Source organism: Pangasianodon hypophthalmus, chromosome 20, assembly GCF_027358585.1.
Source record: "Pangasianodon hypophthalmus isolate fPanHyp1 chromosome 20, fPanHyp1.pri, whole genome shotgun sequence".
NCBI classification, from domain to species: Eukaryota; Metazoa; Chordata; class Actinopteri; order Siluriformes; family Pangasiidae; genus Pangasianodon; species Pangasianodon hypophthalmus.
In genome coordinates, this window is record NC_069729.1 from 6,577,421 (window position 1) to 6,597,649 (window position 20,229).

At 39.6% G+C, this 20,229-nt stretch overlaps 1 protein-coding gene across 4 annotated transcripts in view; it reads left to right on the forward strand.

Annotated features, from left to right (window-relative positions):
* The window catches only part of kif21b (kinesin family member 21B), a 64,148-nt gene extending 53,711 nt beyond the window's left edge, over positions 1-10,437 (forward strand). For 2 of the 4 annotated variants that reach the window (XM_026935314.3, XM_053227007.1), the window contains 5 exons: positions 506-623; positions 764-934; positions 3,382-3,581; positions 4,593-4,724; positions 5,480-10,437. In XM_026935314.3, coding sequence (XP_026791115.3) covers positions 506-623; positions 764-934; positions 3,382-3,581; positions 4,593-4,692 — 589 coding nt within the window. In that variant the 3' untranslated portion in view covers positions 4,693-4,724; positions 5,480-10,437. The remainder of the gene's footprint in view (positions 1-505; positions 624-763; positions 935-3,381; positions 3,582-4,592; positions 4,725-5,479) is intronic. The other 2 variants (XM_053227008.1, XM_053227009.1) reach the window with 1 other exon arrangement.
* Positions 10,438-20,229: the final 9,792 nt, after the last annotated feature.

Below are 20,229 nucleotides of genomic sequence, written 5' to 3' on the forward strand. Positions count from 1 at the left end.
TTGCAGCATAGTGTCAAAAATATTAATTTAATTATTTTGCTTTTTTTTGGCTTGCAAATTAGGAACAGAACCGTTTTATCACATTTTATTAAGTAAATTAACACAAAGCAGTCTTTTATTATATTGCACTTCACTGTCATTTTATAAATGTAGATTTATAGTCACATGAAGTGAATCTTTTAAATGCTCAGTATGATAAATTTTGGTCTTAATCATTTTTAAAAATGCCATTATCTTATGTAATGAAAAAGAAAGCTGAACAGTGTTAATAAGGAGATTTCAAACTAGCCGACTTATCGCAGTTATTTCATTAAAGGAGTAAAAAAACATGATCTCATTAAAAGTTCAATTTATTGTGCAACTCTAATTAGCCACTATACTCATGCATGCTTATTAGCCATTAAAATATTTGCCATGCATTTCGACTTAAGTTGTAAACACTAGTTAATGCATGTAATTTTTATAGAGTGGGCTGAGATGGAGTGTATGTGTTTATGTTGTGTAGAATGCAGGCCTCGGGGAAGCTGACGGGCCACATCGGCTCAGTCATGTGTCTAACAGTGGGCTACTCTGGTGGGGGCAAAGACCAGGTCATCACCGGCTCTAAGGATCACTATGTGAAGGTATCCATGCCACTCAGTTCATCTGTTCTGTGTCTGTTTGTTATGGAGTCTTTCATACGTCTCACATCACAGACAGTCAAAAGAAATGAGAAGCAGCATGTAGACCGATGCTCTGTGTGCTGTCGTGACCTTTTTTACAGGTGTTTGATGTCGCGGAAGGCATGCAGGGGAACATTGGTCCCGCTCACAACTTTGAGCCGCCTCACTACGACGGCATCGAGTGCCTGGCTGTGCACGGCGACGTGCTGTTCAGTGGCTCCCGTGACAACGGCATTAAGAAGTGGGATCTGGAGCAGCAGGAACTGATTCAGGTGTGGGAGTGCTAGCAGAATCACTAGAGGTCGTGTAAGAGTTAATGCTTTTTGAGACATTATTCTTTCAAAATGTCAAAAGGTTTAGAGCACATTTTGTTCTAACCTGTACTGATCTTTTGATAATTTGATACAACAAGAATAACAAGAAGAATAGGGATGTGAACCTCTTGACTACATGTTTTTACAGCGAAAAATGAAGATTTCTGGTTGATAATACATACATTCGTTTTGTTTATCTGCTCTGATGGTCACGAACAAATACCAAGGACAAAATTAAAAAACCTTGTTCTTGCAAGAGAATATTAAATGCACTGTTTAGCCCCGCAGTCCATAGCATAAGTAAGTTGGCTTGCTGATGATAATTGCCTATGCCTCGCAGCTTCTACATTCGACAGGGGTTACACTGAATTCAGTATCTGATAAAGTATAAGTATGCATTTTTTCTCTTCAGAAACTAATTGTGCAATAAAGATAATATTGGACCAATTGGTTCATTGTCGATCGGAGTAGAAATTGCTTTATTTTCCCCTTGTAGTGACAGAACCAGTGCTCTAACAGCTGTGAGATTTCTTCCTGACAGGACTTTAATGGTTTCTAAAGCTTTGAGGCAATCAGCCACTCAGTGTAGATGTTCCTTGCTTTTCTGGGAAAAGGGCAGAACTAATTGCTTGGCATAGAGATGATCACATTGTCAAAAATGAGCCACATACCTGTGAAGCAGTCTGTTTCAGGAAAACAGAAATGGTTTATCAATTTGTTTTTGTATTTACTTTCTAAGCATCAGTGAGCAGCTCAGACTTGTGCATTTTTAGCAGATGTTGATTACGAGGTTAAAAGCTGTATCTTATTTTTACCTTAGTTTAAATGAGCTAAATTTTTTCTACCACAGTACTGATTGGTCAGAAGGTGTAAATTTTCTATAACAGCAGCTCTGGCTCTAATTCAAAGCACAAGTTTATATTAATGCACATTTTTGTTCCTATGGTAACAGTTCATTCACAGGAATTGTGGACACTCCACATAATCTAAGATTGATCACAATATTACTTCTTTGCATTGGGCATCATCATATCACCCAGTCACTGATTATTTTCAATTAACAGCACACCATGTTGTATTTTATTCCTTACATGTATAGTATGTTCAGGTTTTTGCAGTTTTTTTTTGTAAATTTCAGCATTATGTGCACTCCATAAACTCTGTAATGACTAATACTTACTTGCTCGTAAAATATAAGTTTGTCTGTAACATGCGGTTATAGGCATGACGCAAATGCTTAAACTCAATGTGTTCTTTATTCATGGAAATCCAAAAATTTTCATCATGGTTCAAAGCGCGGGTCAAAACACATGCTGGCAACATCAAAAAAGGAAGGCAAATGATAACGCAGGCACAATTTGGAAAATCAGAAATCACAAACAGAGAAACAACTCTCAGAAATGCACGATTACAATCAACAAGACTTGGCCATAAGACTAGGTATAAACAGACACAGGGTTAACACAGAACAGGTGGATGCAGTTGGGTAACAATCCAGTGACAGGACAGGGGTGGAGACAGGACTGAAACCAGTACAAGGTAGTTTGTTATAACAAACAAAAGCATGCGGAGAATGAAAAAGCAAGCAGTGCTCGCTGTGCTGGGAACCGTTACTCGAAAAGAAAATGACAGTGTCTTTCAATTTTATTCCATGAAGCTGTATTTTGTTATTAATTACTGCTTATTCTGTGGTATTCTGAAGAATCTGAGATCCTTGGTGCAGTACACATGGTTCACTAACCTGTCTCCTGCTTCTTGTTTATCTATCTGGGTTAATTTTAGGAGCTAAAGTGGTTTAAGCTTTGGGCATTTAGGAGAAAGATCACTCGATGTCCTATAAATCTCTGGAGGATAAGTAGTTGTGCTAATTGTTGTTTTCTCTCCTTTTATTATTTGGTAATTAAATGCGCTCAGAGCAGGAAAGTCAGGCCTAGGTTAATATTGTTCAATATTAGAAGCTTCATACCATTGTACAGGGACCAGTCTATAAATGAAACACAATTTGCAAGCATAAAGGGAATGTTTGTACTGGGCAATGTTCTATATCTCTGTATACACCGCAGACTATGACAGCTTCGTATATTGCGAGGTAATTACAAGCACAATATTGTCCGGAGGTAATTGAAAAAACATATTTCAGTCATTCCCGCTAGCAGTTCAGCTCGTGCCCAGTGTGAGCAATCACAGATGTTGTTGACGAGCGCTTTGTGAGCTTTCAAATGAATTACTTGCACTTATTGGCTATGAAACCTAAAACTGCTCCATAATAATGACACTTCTTTTTATTTGCTTATTAGCATACACAGTTTTACACTTCATATTAAATTGCATTAAAACGCTATGTTAAAAGCAGACACTTTGTGTCACTTTGACTCAGCAGTGATTTGTGTTGTGTTTCTTCACAGCCAATCCCAAACGCCCATAAAGACTGGGTGTGTGCGCTGGCCTGCGTGCCCGGGCGACCCATGCTGCTGAGTGCCTGCAGGGCGGGCATGTTGAAGGTCTGGAACGTGGACAACTTTACACCCATCGGAGAAATCAAGGGTCATGACAGTCCCATCAATGCCATCTGCACTAACTCCAAACAGATCTTTACTGCCTCCAGGTACAAACTTCAGTCTAGAGTTCATGCTTGGAAACGGACATGTAGAGAGGAAAACAAGCTCTGTTGTTGGAGGAGAGAGAGAGAGAGTACACAAGGGAGGGAAAATCTGCCATTCTCAACAGCTTGTGTGATGAGTTATTAGCCTTTGTGGCGAGTTATTGATAAAATAAAAGCTGAAAAGATCAGATCAAAAGATTGTTGTTTTAAGTAGCCATTAAGGTTCATCTCTCCGTCTCAGAACACCTGTGTTATATTGTGCTCCTGACAGCAGACTGCTTAATAAGTAACCTATAAATATTACAGCTGCTGCTGCTGCATCAATTTCAGGTCATTGACTGCCATATTGAGTTTCAGTAAGAAGACGCGAAATCTTTTTCTCAGCAAACATCACACAAGTGACTTCAGCATCTTCACTAACCTGCTACTAACTTTCTTTCTTTCCTCCTTTCTTTCTTGCTTGCTTGCTTTCTCTGTCTCTTTCTTTCTTTTTTCTTTATTTCTTTCTTGCATTTTGTCTTTGTTCTTTTTTCTTTTTCCCCTTTCTTTTTGTTTCTCTCTCTCTCTCTCTCTCTCGGTTTCTCTCTCTGTCTCTTTCTTGCTTTCTTTTTTCTATTTCTCTCTTTTTTCTGTCCCCTCTCTTTCCCTTTCTTTTTGTTTTTCTCTGTCTCTTATTTTTTCTTACTTTTCACTCAACTTTCTTTCTTTCTTTCTTTCTTTCTCCCATTTATCTTGCTCCATCTTTTTCTTTCTTCTTCCTCCTCTTTTTTTAATTTTATTCACTGTTTCTCTTTTTCTCCCATTTTCTCTCTCTCTTTTTCTGTCTTTATCTCTCACTGTCTTTATTGCTCTTGTTTCTCTCTTTATTTCTATATCCACTGTTTGTCGTTTCTTTCTTTTTGTTTCTCTCTCTCAATCTTTCTTTCTCTGTGACTTTCTCTTCTCCCACTGTTTTTCCTTCTCTCTTGCTTTCGTGCTTTCTCTCTGCGTGGCCGTGTTGCGGTGCGTATGCAGTGATTGTCGGGTGAAGTTGTGGAGTTATGTCCCGGGTCTCACTCCCTGCCTGCCCCGTCGTGTTCTGGCCATCAAGGGCCGAGCCACCAGCCTTCCCTGAGCTCCACTAACACCCTCCGCCTCTGCGCTCTGGTACTGCCTTTCTCACACACTTACTTTGTTTCTGTCTCTTCTCCTTCTCTTATTGCTCTTGCGCTCTCTTGCTCTCTCTTCTTCACTCCCAGACTTGTGCGTGTGCTTTTTTTTCCTCTGTGACTCTGACTTTTCTTAAAAGAAAACTCTTACCTTTAAATTGGATGACAAGCTCATTTTTAGCTCTTACTGTCTTTAACAGGATTCTTCTTCTGAAGCACAAAACTCTGTTGCAGTTCTAATTGAGTCTAACCCGAGGGCGTAAATCCTCTTAATTGTGTCCTTTCCCGAACTCTACCACTGAGAGCTGTTGTCTGTCTCACGCCTCGTTGAATCCTTATTACCTGGTGCTTCTGATTCACTGCTATAATATAGTTGTACTTAAACGAGTTGCTTTATATTCCCCCAATTTCACTACAATTGCAAAATAAAAATTTTAAATAGCCATACGCTTGTCGTACAGTAGAATACTGCTATAACTTATCGTACAGACCTTTGAGGATTCTGCTGTATCAGAGACACAGTAAGCGTGCGTTATATAAGAGCCCACACGGTCAGGGTTAAATCTTTCCTCTAGAATAAACGTGCCAGAGTATGGTTTGGCATTCTTTTTTGCTGTAACTCTCCGGTTTTGATGTCTACCACATATCAGCTGCGGAGGAGTTCCTGTCAGCCCGTTTCAAGATTCATTCTGCTCTTGTTCCTATTTTCTGTTCTCTCACACTTTTTTTCTCCTTCTGCCTCTCTTCCCACAGTGACAGGACTGTGAAGCTCTGGAACCTGAGGATCGCAAAGAAGAGGTGACAGCTTGACGACGTGAACGTTGGTCTATGTTCCTTTCACTGACCGCAAGGTGACTCAGCTTGTCCTCAGAGGTCAGAGGTCAGAGGTCACAGTCTGGAGCTCCAGTGCCACATGAAGGTCTCGTAAAGGAAGAATGTTCATGAGAAGATGAAGGCAATAGTGAATCTAAGGTGCCAACCATGTTGGTATTTTTGACTGCACACCAAATAATGAGATGGGTGTGTGTCTGCTCCATGTGCGTACATTTACAGAAAGTGTCCTTCTGTGCCAGTTTGTTTTTTGAAGAAAAAAAGTGTCACTTTAGATGTAGCTGCTGTCCATTTTTGTTTATTTATTATTTCAAGTTTAAAAACAGGCCAATATGAAGGCCTTGAGAAATCACTTCTGAGCCAAATAGTGGGGAAAAGCACTTTTCAGTTTTACCCCCTGGAGATCCATATGTTTCTGTTTTTTGATTGACTGAATATCAGACTTTATCATAGCAAGTGTTCTACTGGAAGCAAGAAAGAGATTGATTCTTCTGTTACCATCTGGTGGAGGTTCTCTGGAGAGTCTGGATACAAACGGAGCTTGTTCCAAGACGTGACTGAGTAATAGTGCTGGCACACTCCCCAAACGCACCATCACCTTCCTCTGAGGTGTCTACTTAAGACTTTTACAAAATCTAATACGGACTTGGTGTCTTCTTAATCCCTCATCATCTTGAACACGCTCAAGAAAATTTTGTACAGCTTCCTCTCCTTTTCAAACAAGTGTTTCCTCCTGTGCTGTGATGTTTCCATGTTCTACCTCAGGTTTAAATATGTTTTTTGGGAAGCCCTGTCAGCTGTTTGCGTTTGGGGCTCTAGCTCACGCCTATCTCCCAGACTTCTTATTACTGGTCTGTGAATATAGTGCTCTCTGAGCTCTGCAAGCCCCTTATCCACACTCTGCTGAGCGGACACTTTTAGAGGCTGGCTTCAATAAGCTCGGGCCAGCAGAGACCCGGAGTGTGCAATAAAACCGACAGTTTGCTCTAATGAAGGCTCTAGTGCTTAAGGAGGCAGAATGAGACTTTCCTTTAGTGGGTTTAGAAGGACCTAATCTCCTGCTGAGAGTTAGTTCTTGATCAGTTCAGTTCAGTCTGACCCAGCTGAGTGAGTTTGGACTGTTTCTAATGCTGGAAATGGCAGATAGACTCACCATGGAATCACAGTGGTGGTGTGCTGTTTAACAGAACGTAATGTAACAGAAGTCATTAATGTCAATCACCGTATCTGTGAAAATATTGCGCAGCTTTGTAGTGCACTATTAGGGGATTACATGTAATAGTTAATAGGATAGGAGTTAGCAGCAAACTTTTCAATTGTGAATACTTGCTAGATTTTTGCACATAACCTGGTTAGTTCAAGTAAAATGCATAAAGTCTCACTGGGAATTTTTCTTGAATTAAAAAAAAAAATGTAAACACTGATATGCTCTAAAACAGTGGTTCTCTAAGTGGGTTCTCCAGGGGTCTGTAAAGAATAGTCTGGGGGTCCATGATTTTGTAAATTTTGGTACAGCGGTAGAAATCATGCCCCACTATTATTAAAGTTATTACTGAGTTCTTGTAGTTTTTAGTTGAATTGACTGGTTACTTAAACTGAGCGAGTTTAATCCAGACCTCAATAACCCAAAAGTTCAGAAATAAAAATCTCTATAGCGCCAATAAATAGGCAGAATATTATTATACACTTTTATACAATGAGTCAAATATTAGAATAGTTGGATGATGTTCATAAAATAAATCGGTACTGAGTGCGTCCATGGAATTTGTTTTACAGGTAAAGAGGTCTGAGACTGCAAAAACATTGATAACCCCTGATCTACAATCCCACAGACCTATTTGCTCCCCCAAAACACTGAAATATAAAGCATAAACCAAACAGTGGTGGAACATCAAATACTTTAAAAAAAAGCCCTTTGGGCCAGACACAAGTTGTGACTACATCTGGAATTATCTCATAGGATCCATCCCAATTTCCTTTTCCCACTGCATCTCTGTAAAATATGCAGAGAGCAGTGTTGAGAAGTAGGTCGACTTCAGAGCTGTGTTTTTTCTGCTCACCTTTTGAAAAAAAAACAGTTGCTGTTTATTAAACGAAACAGAAAACTGGCCCGCTGGTGCCAGAGGAGCCGACACGCCTGATGGGGGTATGTGGGCGATGGCAGGTTTCATCTTGGCACAACACTGGTATGCACTGAGTATTTTTAGAGCATCAATCATCATCTTCCAGGGCTGCACTCTTCTCCCAGCCCCCAGATTTACTGTCTTTTTTAATGAAACATATTTATCACCCTAATCTTTTCTGGGCGGCCCCTGGCGCATCTATATCTGTAGTAGCAGCTGTCGGTGGGTGCTCGGCTGTCAGGCCCAAGCTCTGATTTCCAGCTGTGAGGGATGGGTTTGCTGTGCTAAAAGCCCCGCAGCACAGATGATGGCGCATCGAGCTGTGTTTAAGGAGCCGGTGTCCCATTAAAACTGTGAGCTGATTTTTTTTTTCCCCCTCAATTTTTCCTGTATATTTAATGTGATAATGTTCAAGCAAGGAATGGAGGATTTTGTCTTAATGATGCCATCGCGCTATGATATGTATACCACTGTTTTCTTATAAAAATGTGAAGCTGCTCAACTCAATGTTTTGCATGAGATTATAGTACCACAGCGCTGTTAAATTCTTGATTCTGATTGGTTGATTCATTTTCTAGAACAGAAGCTCTGACTGTAGTTCCGGCTGCAAGGTTTATATTAATGCGCTCGCTCTCGTTGCTATAGTAACAACCTATACAGGGACTCCAGTGTCAGTGCTTTGTAACAATCAGAGATAAAGCTTATACGGGAAAGTCTTCAGGATGGAGGACTTTGCACTTTGCAGTTAGAGAAGCTTCATTTTTTTTTTTTGTCTCATGAACTTCGAGAGAGAGAAAGAGAGACTAGTGATGGATAGCTGTTAAAACACGTGATAACAGGAGCTAACATGGATGTCACACAACATTAAACATAACAATAAATAAACAGTACATGTCATTCTTTAATTAATAAAAATAAACTGTAGTTGTTAGCCAATTGCTGTTGTTATAAGAGGGTTAAAACACTTCAGGACATGCCGTTATTGGAAAATAAGCAACTGTTACCAAGTGTTTTATTCCTCACATAATAACGCATCATCAGCCAATATGAAAGTCTAACGTTTGTGATTCATTCTACAAATAATAAGACGACTGAACGGTCTTCTGAAGCATGTACAGTGCAAAAGTACTCCCAGCCATCATCTTCCTTTGAGCTAGACATTTTCCAAAGTTTGTGGATACTGGACTCACTTTTTACCCCGCCCACATTGCAAACACATTCAACAAAACTATTTTGTACATCCATCTCATATTTGAAAAGTTTTTCTTTCTGTAGTTTTTGGTCCAAATACATTTTATTTTTTCAGTCATGGAACCCTGTGAAAATGGTATTTGTAGTAAAACGAGTTATTTGGAGAGCTGCGACAGATCACTAAAGATGTTGCCAAAGCCTTTGAACTGTGATCGTTTCAGCGCATATTCTGTGTTTGTTCAGCTTCGATTTTTCATCCTCCAGCATTTCTCTTCTCTTTAATGCTGTTGTTAAACTAATGAGTCATCTACAGTAAATACCTTTTAAATACCCCTTGAAAATGAATCTTTTTTTCAAAGAGTGCCCCTCATTAGTGAGCTGAAGAGACTGGATGTCTAGCTTTATTAATTTTATTTTTAGAAATGAAGGCATTTGAAAGTGCATTATCCTTTTCATATTGTTTCGTGTTGAATGTTTGCTATGGAATAAGTGGGAAGGAAGCTTTATTTGGCTAGTGCTCAAAGACTGTGAAATGGAGGGATATAACCTCTTAGTGTGCTTTGAATGAAATGTGGATTTAATGGTCTCCACTTCACACCGTGGAAATGACCACAATACAGTAAACTCATTGGCCAGTGTGTGATGAATAACAGCTCATGAATTTGCAGCCGCTTTCATAGTCGTGCAGTTTTTTTGGTGCTCAACACAAACACAACCATCACAACACAGTATAACTAAATCCTTATTTTCTTTTTCCCCTGGTGTTCATATGAACTTGTGGTTTTTTTTGCATGGCCTGAACATGAGGCAGAAATGAACTGTACATAGTCAACACTGCACTGTTTTCTGCATATGGGAGGATGTCAGCGCCTGACTATAGGTATCTACAATCATCTGTTCTCTAACCTGGGCTTTGTGCTGCTGCTGCTGCTTTCTTATTTAACGCAGACAGTGGGGTGGGAGTAGCCCCTCTTTGCCTTACCCTCCAACTCTCTGTCTCTAAGCCTTCACTGCCTTAGACTGATCCTCAGCACTGCCTCTTAAAAGCTCAGTGATGCTTCTAACCTTTGGACATATCTGTCAATCATTAACAATGAATTTTGAAAATGTATAGGATGTGCAAGAGCTTACGGCTCGTTTAGTTTCTTATTTTGTATGGAAAGTGGAAACCATTTTATACTTTTTGGTGAGTACTGGGCAAAGATTGAAGATTGGATGGCCCTGTTTAAAAAATATATATCACTAAAAAACAATCAGTGTTTGTTACAAATGTGAGCAGAGATCAGACCTTGTGCTGGCTCTAGCTGATGGATATTCAGAGACGGCAGGCGAAGGCACGTGCAGAGAGCAGGTACATCACGCAGCAGCAAAACAACAGGGTCAAAGGTGCCTTTTTATTGCACAGACTCCTCCCGAGGACTGGAAATATTTCTACAGTGGTGTTTGTCTGTTTTCTTACATGTGCATATGGGTGTAAAATACTTTACTGTAAATATTGTATTAAATTTTTATTTAATGATTGATCAAGCATCGCTACAAAAAATAACAATAAAAATAGTATCAAAATGGTGTTTGAAATGAGTGTTTTCATAAATTTAATGGCGAGTGGTTTTATAAGAAGGGTTATCGAGGGTTAACTTTTTGCTTCAGTTGTTCTGTATACCCTTTTCTCTGATACAATGAGTCTTTCATGTATAAACACCAGCAGGTGCCTAAATGTCACAGCCAATCACAACCTGAAAGTGTTTTCCGTTTGTTCGTAACAAACTCAATATTTGCATGCTTGATTGGAGCGATGACAAATCTTCACCTTCTAATTGCCCTTCATTGACTTCCCTCACCTTGCCATTTGTAAATTGCCTCAGAAAATGCTAAAAGAAAAAAAAAGCCACCAAAGCACATAATGAGAAAAGATTGTGCTAATACAAACACGCACACATTCTAAGTGCTGTTCATCGAGTGCTGAAGCAGTCCAGGGTCTGATGTGGTAGTGGAGTTCACACGGAGCTCAGTAGCTGCTGAAATAACAGTGCCAGTCAAACTGCGGTCGTACGTCTTCATTTCCAGTGCAGATTGTCATCGTTTAGCTGCTGCGGGTCTGAGACGCCGTGGGGACATGATGGACGAGGGCAATTAGTGGTGTGAAGGAGGAAGTGGCACTCTGCAGGAGCTGTGTTCTCACAGGGAGAAACCCACCGAGCACATAACTCACTCTTATTTAAAATAAAGTTCATCACTCTCGGGAGCACAGTACTGCTTTCCCTGCTCCAATTCAACTCATCAGCTTGTCAGAATTATACAAGCCTCTTATGATTTGAGTCAGGGAGATTGATTTAGTGGAAAGAGTAGCCTTTGTCACTGTGGCACATTAGGGGTTTGGGGTCATAGGTAACAATCTCAGTAACCCTGCATTCACGCTAGCAAGCAGCAAAATGACATGTGACCATTCATTTTCCACGTAGATGCGATTCTAGCAAGGTTTTCAATTCTATACAAATTAGGGTTGTTGTGGTAAAGTGACAAATCCAAATGGCTCAAATGATTTCTTTAGACCGATTCTTATGGCATGTGTGGTCCGTTGTTTTAAATGAAAGAAAAACATAACTGTGGTCATATACAATCATCATATACAATTCGTTAAATGCGTATAGCGATAGTACAAATAAAACATAAAGCTTGGACAGAAGCGGCAAATATCATTGGTGTCTCCGGTGTGTGTGTAGCTATTACAGTTAGTACACGCCCACAAACGACAACACTATCAATCACTACATGCCTATGAAAGACTTGCTGCTTGCTAATGCGAACACATTTTAAGATTGCTAATGTTCACTGCCATTCCATTGCATAATAGATTACTCCAGTGTGGTTCAGCCTAATCTCTATCTACCTAATCTATAGCATTCCACAATTTTGTCACGATTTTGTTGCAATTTTGTGCTGTACTGAGAAAACAATAGGAAGCCTGGTTACTTGAAATTTGTTTGCAATGGTAGTCTAAGGTTAGTTCTTGGGATGTCAATAAACCTTTATAAGAAATTTATATATTTTTAAATTGTATTTATGCTTTCATTTCCATTACAGAAAGCATAAGCAGAGGTGTCAACATCTACAGTTTAGCCATAGCATTTATGATTTTTGATCCCTCACTACTGTGATAGGGAGACACCTGAAAATGCTGCTTTTTCAGATAAAGCAAAGGTCAGACCAAATGTGAATACAATTTACCCGGCAGAACAGCAAATGCACTGAAGGGCAAAGGATGCAGTATGAGACGGACTCGCATTTGCTTCTTTTAGCCAATACTTTTATTTTGTACTGACTTTAACTAGGCAAACCGTGGTTTTGTGAATCAAGTGAAAAATGAGAGAGAGAGGGGCTATGATCTCTGGTCAGTAAAAGAATGTGCTGTTTGATTATTAATGGTGTTAGTGTGGAGCCTGCCAAAATGCAGGCTCTGTGCCTGCTAGGATTTTCTTCTTAGCAATGTTCACACCTTTGTGTCAGCAGGCTAAAGATCCAGTGGATGGGGATCAGGTTGAAAAAGCTAGAATGTTCCATTAAACTTATGTTAGTTATGTTAGGCCAGGGAAAGTAGTACAAGTTGCAATGCATGAGTACCCCAAGACTATGATCTTACAAGCATTTTAGAGACAAAATCTAATGAGTGATCAGCACCCGTTCTATAAAAAGTGTGGTATGTGCTAGGGGTGTAACACAATGACACTATCTGTATTGGTATTAGGATTTAAACCAGAAGCGTTTTTTTTTAAATTGAAGAAATGCCAGTACTGTCAGCATGATCTAAATTCTGGCTTTGACAGTTTCTCAACCTCGGCTACATCACTCGAGTTCATAATGGGTCTCAACTAGAGATGAGTACAGTACTGTTTTTTTTAATCCTTCTTGCACAGTTTGTACCTACTTTTTAACAAATTTAATAAAAACAAACTAGCTGATTTAACAAACTGATTTAAGCCACTGTGACTGCTGTAAATACAAGTTTAAAGGACGTGGTCTTTCTTTGTCCCACAAGCTTAATATCTAACCTCCTGAACATATAAACCTCCTGCTCACATGACTTTTTTTAGTGGCGTCTATTTTTTTTTGTGCAAACCTCTAGTCGCTCCCAAATATTTTATGAACATATATGAGGGAAAAAATAGTGCACCTTCTGTTTGTATATATTTCTGTTTAGGACACATTATCTGTTCATTCTGTGTAGATTACACCCCTAATATATGCAGTATACAGGCCCTGGTTTTATACAGTGTAGACATTTGAGCCCAGATTTTGAAAGCAAAAGCAGCATGCCTAGTCAAATCATTAGCAGAAAGTACTGCTGATCTCTCACTGAGGCACATCTGCTTTCTTCGACATGCCTCCATGCTTGTTCTATTCCTGAGCCATGTCTCGCTGCAGCTTTAACTGACCCCCTGCTACTGGTGCAGAAGAGGCCTATGCTGTTTTTCCAAAGAGTCTGAGGAGGGGCGATAACGAGTCGATTGTGTTAGGGCTGTGGGGAAGATGGGAGTTTTATGAGCAGGAGAACTGCTGTGGCCAGGGCTCATTTGGTTGCTGGCAGGGGAGCATGAATCTCTGGGTACTCACCGAGCTCTCTTTCTCCACATGACAGAACTCACCAGAGAGATGGAAAGAAAGAAAACAGGCAGAAAGGAGTGAGGTATATCTGTACTAATGAGCAGAGGATTAGAAGAAGACAGATATAGATATCATTTTTAAATAGAAAGTGTAGACAGGAGCGATGGAGACAACAACTAGCTTAGAGAGAAAGGAAGGGATGGATAGACTGATGAAGCAGGAGAGTGAGTGATGAAGAGGCAGCTTGTTCCAAGGCACTATCTCTGTCTCCTGCCGAACTGGAGCAGGTCCATGGAGCAAAGCAGTGAGTCCTGCTAACGCTTTGATTGACACAGTAGGCAAGGATCTGGAGCGAGGAAGCGTCTGACTTGCTGGAGTTCACAGGAGGCTTTAATGCCAGCTGTCATTAAGACCTCATCAAACATCTCCTGCATCCATTACATGGTCCGGTTGGGGGGACACAGTGCAAACACACAGTCCATCTGCAGCCCAGAACTAAAGAATCACATTTGTTTTACGACTATTCAGCATTCATCACCTACATTTCCAGCAAAGCTTTCTGTCAACAGTTTGTGTTTGGGAAATCTATGGCTGCATTTTGCCTTACATTAAGGCAGTAGTAACTATGTGCAAGGTATTTCTTATAGTGCTATATGCCTTTCTAACTTCAGCTAGTAGAATGTAGTTAAATCTAGCTCAGCATTGGCTCAAAATCTTCCTGTTTGTTAAGAAAAATCAACGTATACAGGGTTATAGTACGCAGTCTCTCGCCAATTTGGCTGAACCACTGATTCCAAGAGCTCTAAGTCCCAGGTGTGTATAAGTAGCATCTTGCCAAAATTTCTACCCCGAGTAATAGAAATTTTGCTTCAGACCACATTGTTTTCTTGGATAAGGCGGCCTCATGCAGCATTACTTTTTGCTCCATGATTTATTTTTGAATCTCTGTTCAGTATTTCTGAGCACATATTCACATCTCAAGCATCATTTATTGGAAATTAACTTTGAATTGAATGAACAATTTTTGTCGCTTACCATTTCATTGTTTAAATTCTAGTCTTTCAAACACTAAGTTTATACTACAGAAAGGTGTATTCATGGTTAAGGTTTAATGGAAAGCATATTATTTTGTACTGTTTTATCTATCTGCTAACAAAATCAGTATTACCTACTGCATGTACAATTATTAAAGTATAATTCATATGTTCCATAATAACTGTGTAAAAAAGCAAAGTGGCCTTGGGACAGTCATTACCTTCATACTGTAAGGTTCTAACTCCCACTCATTTGTCACCTTGATTGAAACTTGTAATCCGAAAATTATTCTGTAAACTGTAGTATAATGCTAGAAGAGAAATTGATTTATCTGTAACATTCTTTAGTCAGCTTTGGTTTCTTTAAAAAAAAAAAAAATTCAGTCACAGGTGTAAGGTGTCAAATGGTAACTATTTGTGTAGCTGTTAACATTTCATTCATTCCTATGCATTGTTCATTTGTGTAGAGGAATTAAAAATGTTTTACTGTATTATATTATATTTTATGTGAATTAATGGGTGAATGTAATTAATGAGTGAATTTGCCAAATTCTTTGAGCCTGAATGAACGAGAGCTTACTTTATTGAAAAAAAAAAAACCCTTGAAAATGTTATTTTCATTAGATAGATCAGAAAAATTCATCAATACAAGTTTCCATTCAAGCTCAAAGAGGTAAAAGAAGATATCAAAAATAAAGTAATACAATGCAAAAAGCATAAACAGCACAAAAGAGTTTGGGGCTTGTCTCCATCAGAGCCACACTTGCATTAGCTATATTTATCATTTTATAGTTTATACAGTTAGTTTATACATCAGTTGTGATTCTTTTTCAATAATAGTAGATCTGCTATAAAAGCAGGTTATAATAAGGTAATTTATTGCCATTGTACGTGCTATTGGAGATACAGAGCAGCAGAGGAAGAAGGAAGCTGGCAGATTAGAGCTAATATTATTGGATCAGGCGTACAAAGTTCAACATTTACTGATTTAAATCAGTAAGCAGGTGAATGGTTACAAGACTGAGCTTTGCACAATATAACCTGAAAGTTTATTCTGAAATATACTTGACTGCAGTACAAAGAGATCTTCCATCTTGTAGTTGTGGGCCAATTTCCATTCGTCTGTGTAGTCAGTCCCAATGATAGCGATGAACTCGAGCCAGTGCATTGCGCCATAGTTCCTGTGAGCTCCGACCAACATATGAGTGAATTAATGAGGGGAATTTGCATATTGCACATATTCCTCTAGACAAAAGATAATTCACTGTGGAGAATGAAGTGGAACATCCGCTGCACTGAGGAAACCATTCTCAGTTTGCTAGTGCACATCCAACATGTGTGGCACCTCTTTTCCCCAGAGAGAATAAACAGAATTCTCCTGAAATGCTCTCGAGACAAGTCCTTATGTTTGCAGTTTGCTCTCTTCTTGTACTCCCATTAGACCAAAGGCCACAGGTAATGAAAACCCCAAATGGCTCTTAATTCGTTTTCTTCATTTTCTTCTTGTTCTTAGCTGATTCTTTGTTCTCCTCAGGGCTGGGCGTCTGATTCTTCCAGTGCAGACAATTGTAGGAAACGATAGCACTGATCAGATACGTAGCCATACCTGTGTAGCCGCCGATCACCAAACACAGTGGCTGTATTAGCACAAACAGACAGAACACATTGACTGATGCGCTATCAGGCAGCTCCACGCGGTCTTCCTTAGTCGCTTGCAGAACACCAAAGAAATAAATCAGTGCCACAGCGGGGTAAAAGGCCAGTTCTACCATGTTTCTTGCCTTAATCTTTCAATCCTTGCACTGACACAAACAGTTTAAAAGGAGAGAAATCTTTTCGCACAACTGCGCACGTTGTCTGCACAGTCCCAGTGAATACCAAGAACTCCTCCTAGGGGGATCGGTGAAAATAGTGACCTTTAATCTGAAATTGAAGTAAAACATTAGCCTCCTGAAGCTTTATCACGTGTCATGCATGTTGGAAATACTCCAGAGAGTGCAAGTTCCATTCCCAGCTTCAGGAGGTCCCCTGAGGGTGACCTTTACTCTTTAAAGGACCTGAAGTAAAGCAAACAGCCACCTGCAGAGCTGCTGGGTAACATCTAATATATCTAAAAGGTGGCAGCTTGGCGGTCCATGATCCCACAGAGAACCTGGATTAATCTAGTGTGCTGTGCAAGGCTGAGATTAGTACTCAGGAACCAGCTCCTTTTGAAACCTTTCCCCAGCATTTTCGCTCCTGTCGTTTAAAAAAAAGGCTGGTGGAAAGAAAACAAACTCCCTGTGAATTTTCAAAACATCATTTATTCATGGTTTCCCTGGCAAGCGGGTTCACTGGGATGGTGTTTTGTGACTGTTTGAACACCTGCAAACTCTGGTGTGCTGTTTTCTCTGTTAGATTGCTATCTTGGCTCACCATGGTGATGAACGGTAATACAATGCTGGTGATGACACACATACATGTGTGCGCGCACACACACACAGAAATGCCAAGCAGGATATGACAGATCTGCTTTGATTCCACCAACCCTTTCTCTCCTCATTAATCAACTTATCACATTTTTTTTTGTGATGGGGTCTTTATTTGGTCCTCACCCCCTTCAATTTACTACACTTAATTGCATCCAGAATGGGGATATTTTTGGCCCCTTTGACGCAATGCGGCAGAAATACAGTAATTAAAGTGCCACAATCACAGGGTATGGTAGCTTTTGGCTGATGCTTTGGAAAAACATCACTTTCCCACCCCTCCATCTTTGTTCCTTGTGACAATTCACGTCCCATCAGGTGGCAAGCTGTGATCATACTAGAGATCAGACTTACTTTGATATACATCACATTTTCTGCTACGGAGTTGGAGAATAATAAGAGTTAGGCATGAATAGGTCTCAGTTGGCAGTGACGGTTGAACAAGGCTTGCTTCCCATAGCGCTTCTAAATTGTCGGCACCACATGGTGCACAATTAGACTTAAAGGTCTCTCTTCCTCTGCATGTCCCTCCTCCTATTCCTCCTCCAAGCCACAGGCCATGCCAGCCTTTCATCAAGGGCACATCTGCACATCCTTGTGACGTCCACCCACCAACCCTCTACCCAGCTGCCCACTTGCTCCAGCATGGCCTTTCAAATCAAGCCTCGCTCTGATGGGATGCAGAGGGTGGATAGGGTCTAAGCCATAACTAACAAGACTGGGTTATGTCAATGTTCATAGATCTTCATAGTGCCTCTGTGTCTCCCTCCAGGAGCTAAGCCTGGATAGTCATCTAAAGCTGGGTTCAGAAAGGGGTTGAAAGCAATCACGCTGCTTTTAATGGCTTGCTGTTGCTTGGGGAATTAAGATATATGGAAGAAACAGCAGTGACAAGTGGCATTCTTACCTGTTCGTAATCACCGGAAACATTTCTCAGCAATCCCTAAAAGGTCTATTAGTAACTGATGCATGACATAATTTATGGGTAATTATCTTTAATTAACCTAAATATTTGGATTAGTGTCTTGAATCTTGGTTCTGTATAAATTCAACAACTAATAAAAAAAAAACTAAGTAATAAGAAAAAAGTGGTTTATTGAATGACAATCAAATTAACGCCTCATTTGTGAGAAAACCACCTTCAGTTAAAAAAGAGAAAAAAATGTACAGAATTTAATCTAAAATTTTGCAAAGATTGAAACTGCACAGAAAAAGAAAATGTGTTTTCTCATTATGTTACAGCTCAACAATCAAACTGCTAATTAAAAATTAAATTCAGTGTACATGGTTAACAGTTAATGACTGAACACGTCCATGAAATATGCAAGGAGCTGAAACCTAATGGCCTTTCTGTATATTTAGTGATGTGTCTTTCAGAAAGCATTCATTCTTTTTGTGATAATTATGAGCACTACAGAGAGAGTAATAGCTTAATAATTACAGCTCTAAACTAGTGATCAGAAGATTGAGTTCAAATCACAGGGCTGCCAGAGAGCCACAGTTAAGGTTTAAGCTCATAAAGCCTCAATTGCTTGGATTTTAAGTCACTTTAAAACCTCAGAAAAAAAATGTATTCATCTTTGGATCCTGGTCAGGGTTGTGGTGGATCCGGTGTCTATCCTGGGAACACTGGGTGTGAGGTGTGAATACAAACTGGATGAGACCATGCACACACATATTCACACACTCAATCACACCTAGGCCAATCCACCTACTGGCATATTTTTGGGAGGGTGGGAGGAAAGCCATGTGGGCCCAGATAGAAGATGCGCAGCATGATACCACTCATCAGCCAAATAAATGTATTGTAAATGTAAGCTAATTTACCAGTTGCCATAATGTCTACAGGTAAATTCTGTTTTTCAACACACAAGGAACACTTAAAGTGTCTGAGACGTTCAGCCATGCAAAATGTAGGCCTATTTCATTCACTTTTGTCTCAAAAGACTGGAATCTCTCCTATTACTTTAGACACTTATGTATGTAACTTATTTACACCTTGTTTACAAATGGGCAGCTTTTTGCTCAGTACTTAATCTGCAGTCCATTTTTTCCTTAGTCCCCAGTTGAAAATGAACAGGACCAGCAGTGTAGCTCTGAGCATATCTGCTCTTTCTAAAAAAACTGCAGGAGCTTTTCTTTCTTTGTTTTCGTGTCTGATACCCAGATTTAGTTTTCTAGCAGGAAGGCGGGATGGCATAATTGCGTTACAGTTCCTGCATCACAACACGATTAGCTGTGTTTAAATGATAAATCCTGGTGCGGGGCAGACTGAACCATTTGCGCCTTTGAGAAAGGGGTGTCAAGGTCTAGAGGAAATCCAATAAACGTATCGATGGAAAGTTTAGACCTTCAGCCTACCAATTATTTGTTGTATGACTCTAATAATGTGTACATTTCAAATTATGGACTGGGGGAAACTCTCTGCTTTAGATGTTTATATAGATAGAGTTATCATTGCTCCCCTCTGCTCCAGCCATCAGGGAAGCGAGAGAAATGTCTGATAGTGAATTCTCTTTTCAGAGCCTTAAGCGGGTTGTGGAGCTGTCCACTGCTGGAGTGCTGAAATACAGTGAGCAGAAAGCAGAAATATTTTTTTCCTTAAGTAGGTTTCTGTAGTCATGTATCTTGTTCTCTCATGGTTTCCTATTTCTACATTTGATATTCATAAAGGTAAAACTGAACCCTTAAGGGTTCTTCAGATGTCCCTCACAAACTAAAAGTCCTTGATTATTTAATGAAACCTTAAAGAACCTTTGCAGAACTTTTTCTCCCTAAAAGTATACTTTATCCATTGTTATTGATTTCCTTCATTGTACATGATGAAAAATGTATTAACCAAAAAAGTTTACGAAATCACGGTGTTGAAATCCCCCTGCAATATTGATCTAGGGGTGTTCAACTCGAGTTTATGAAGCTTCAGTTACATCAAATTCCTCTCTCACTAAAGTCCAGATAAGCAGCTAACAAGTGTGAATGGCAACAACAGTAATCTTTGAATGGTTAACCATTAGTGATTAGTTCATGGCTATAAATAAGACATGACTTTGAAGTGGTTATGTTTTGTTTCCACTTTAAAAAGTTATTTTGACCACTTTTGTCTAGCGGCATGAACTCTGAACAAATGAGACATCTGTTTAGAACTTGAAGTGGAGAATAATTGCTTTCTTCTCTGTCCAGGCTTATTAATAAGCTCTAGTCTCTGAACTAGGGCCAGCTTTTTTTTTTTTTCTTGCATCTATCAGTTCTGCAAC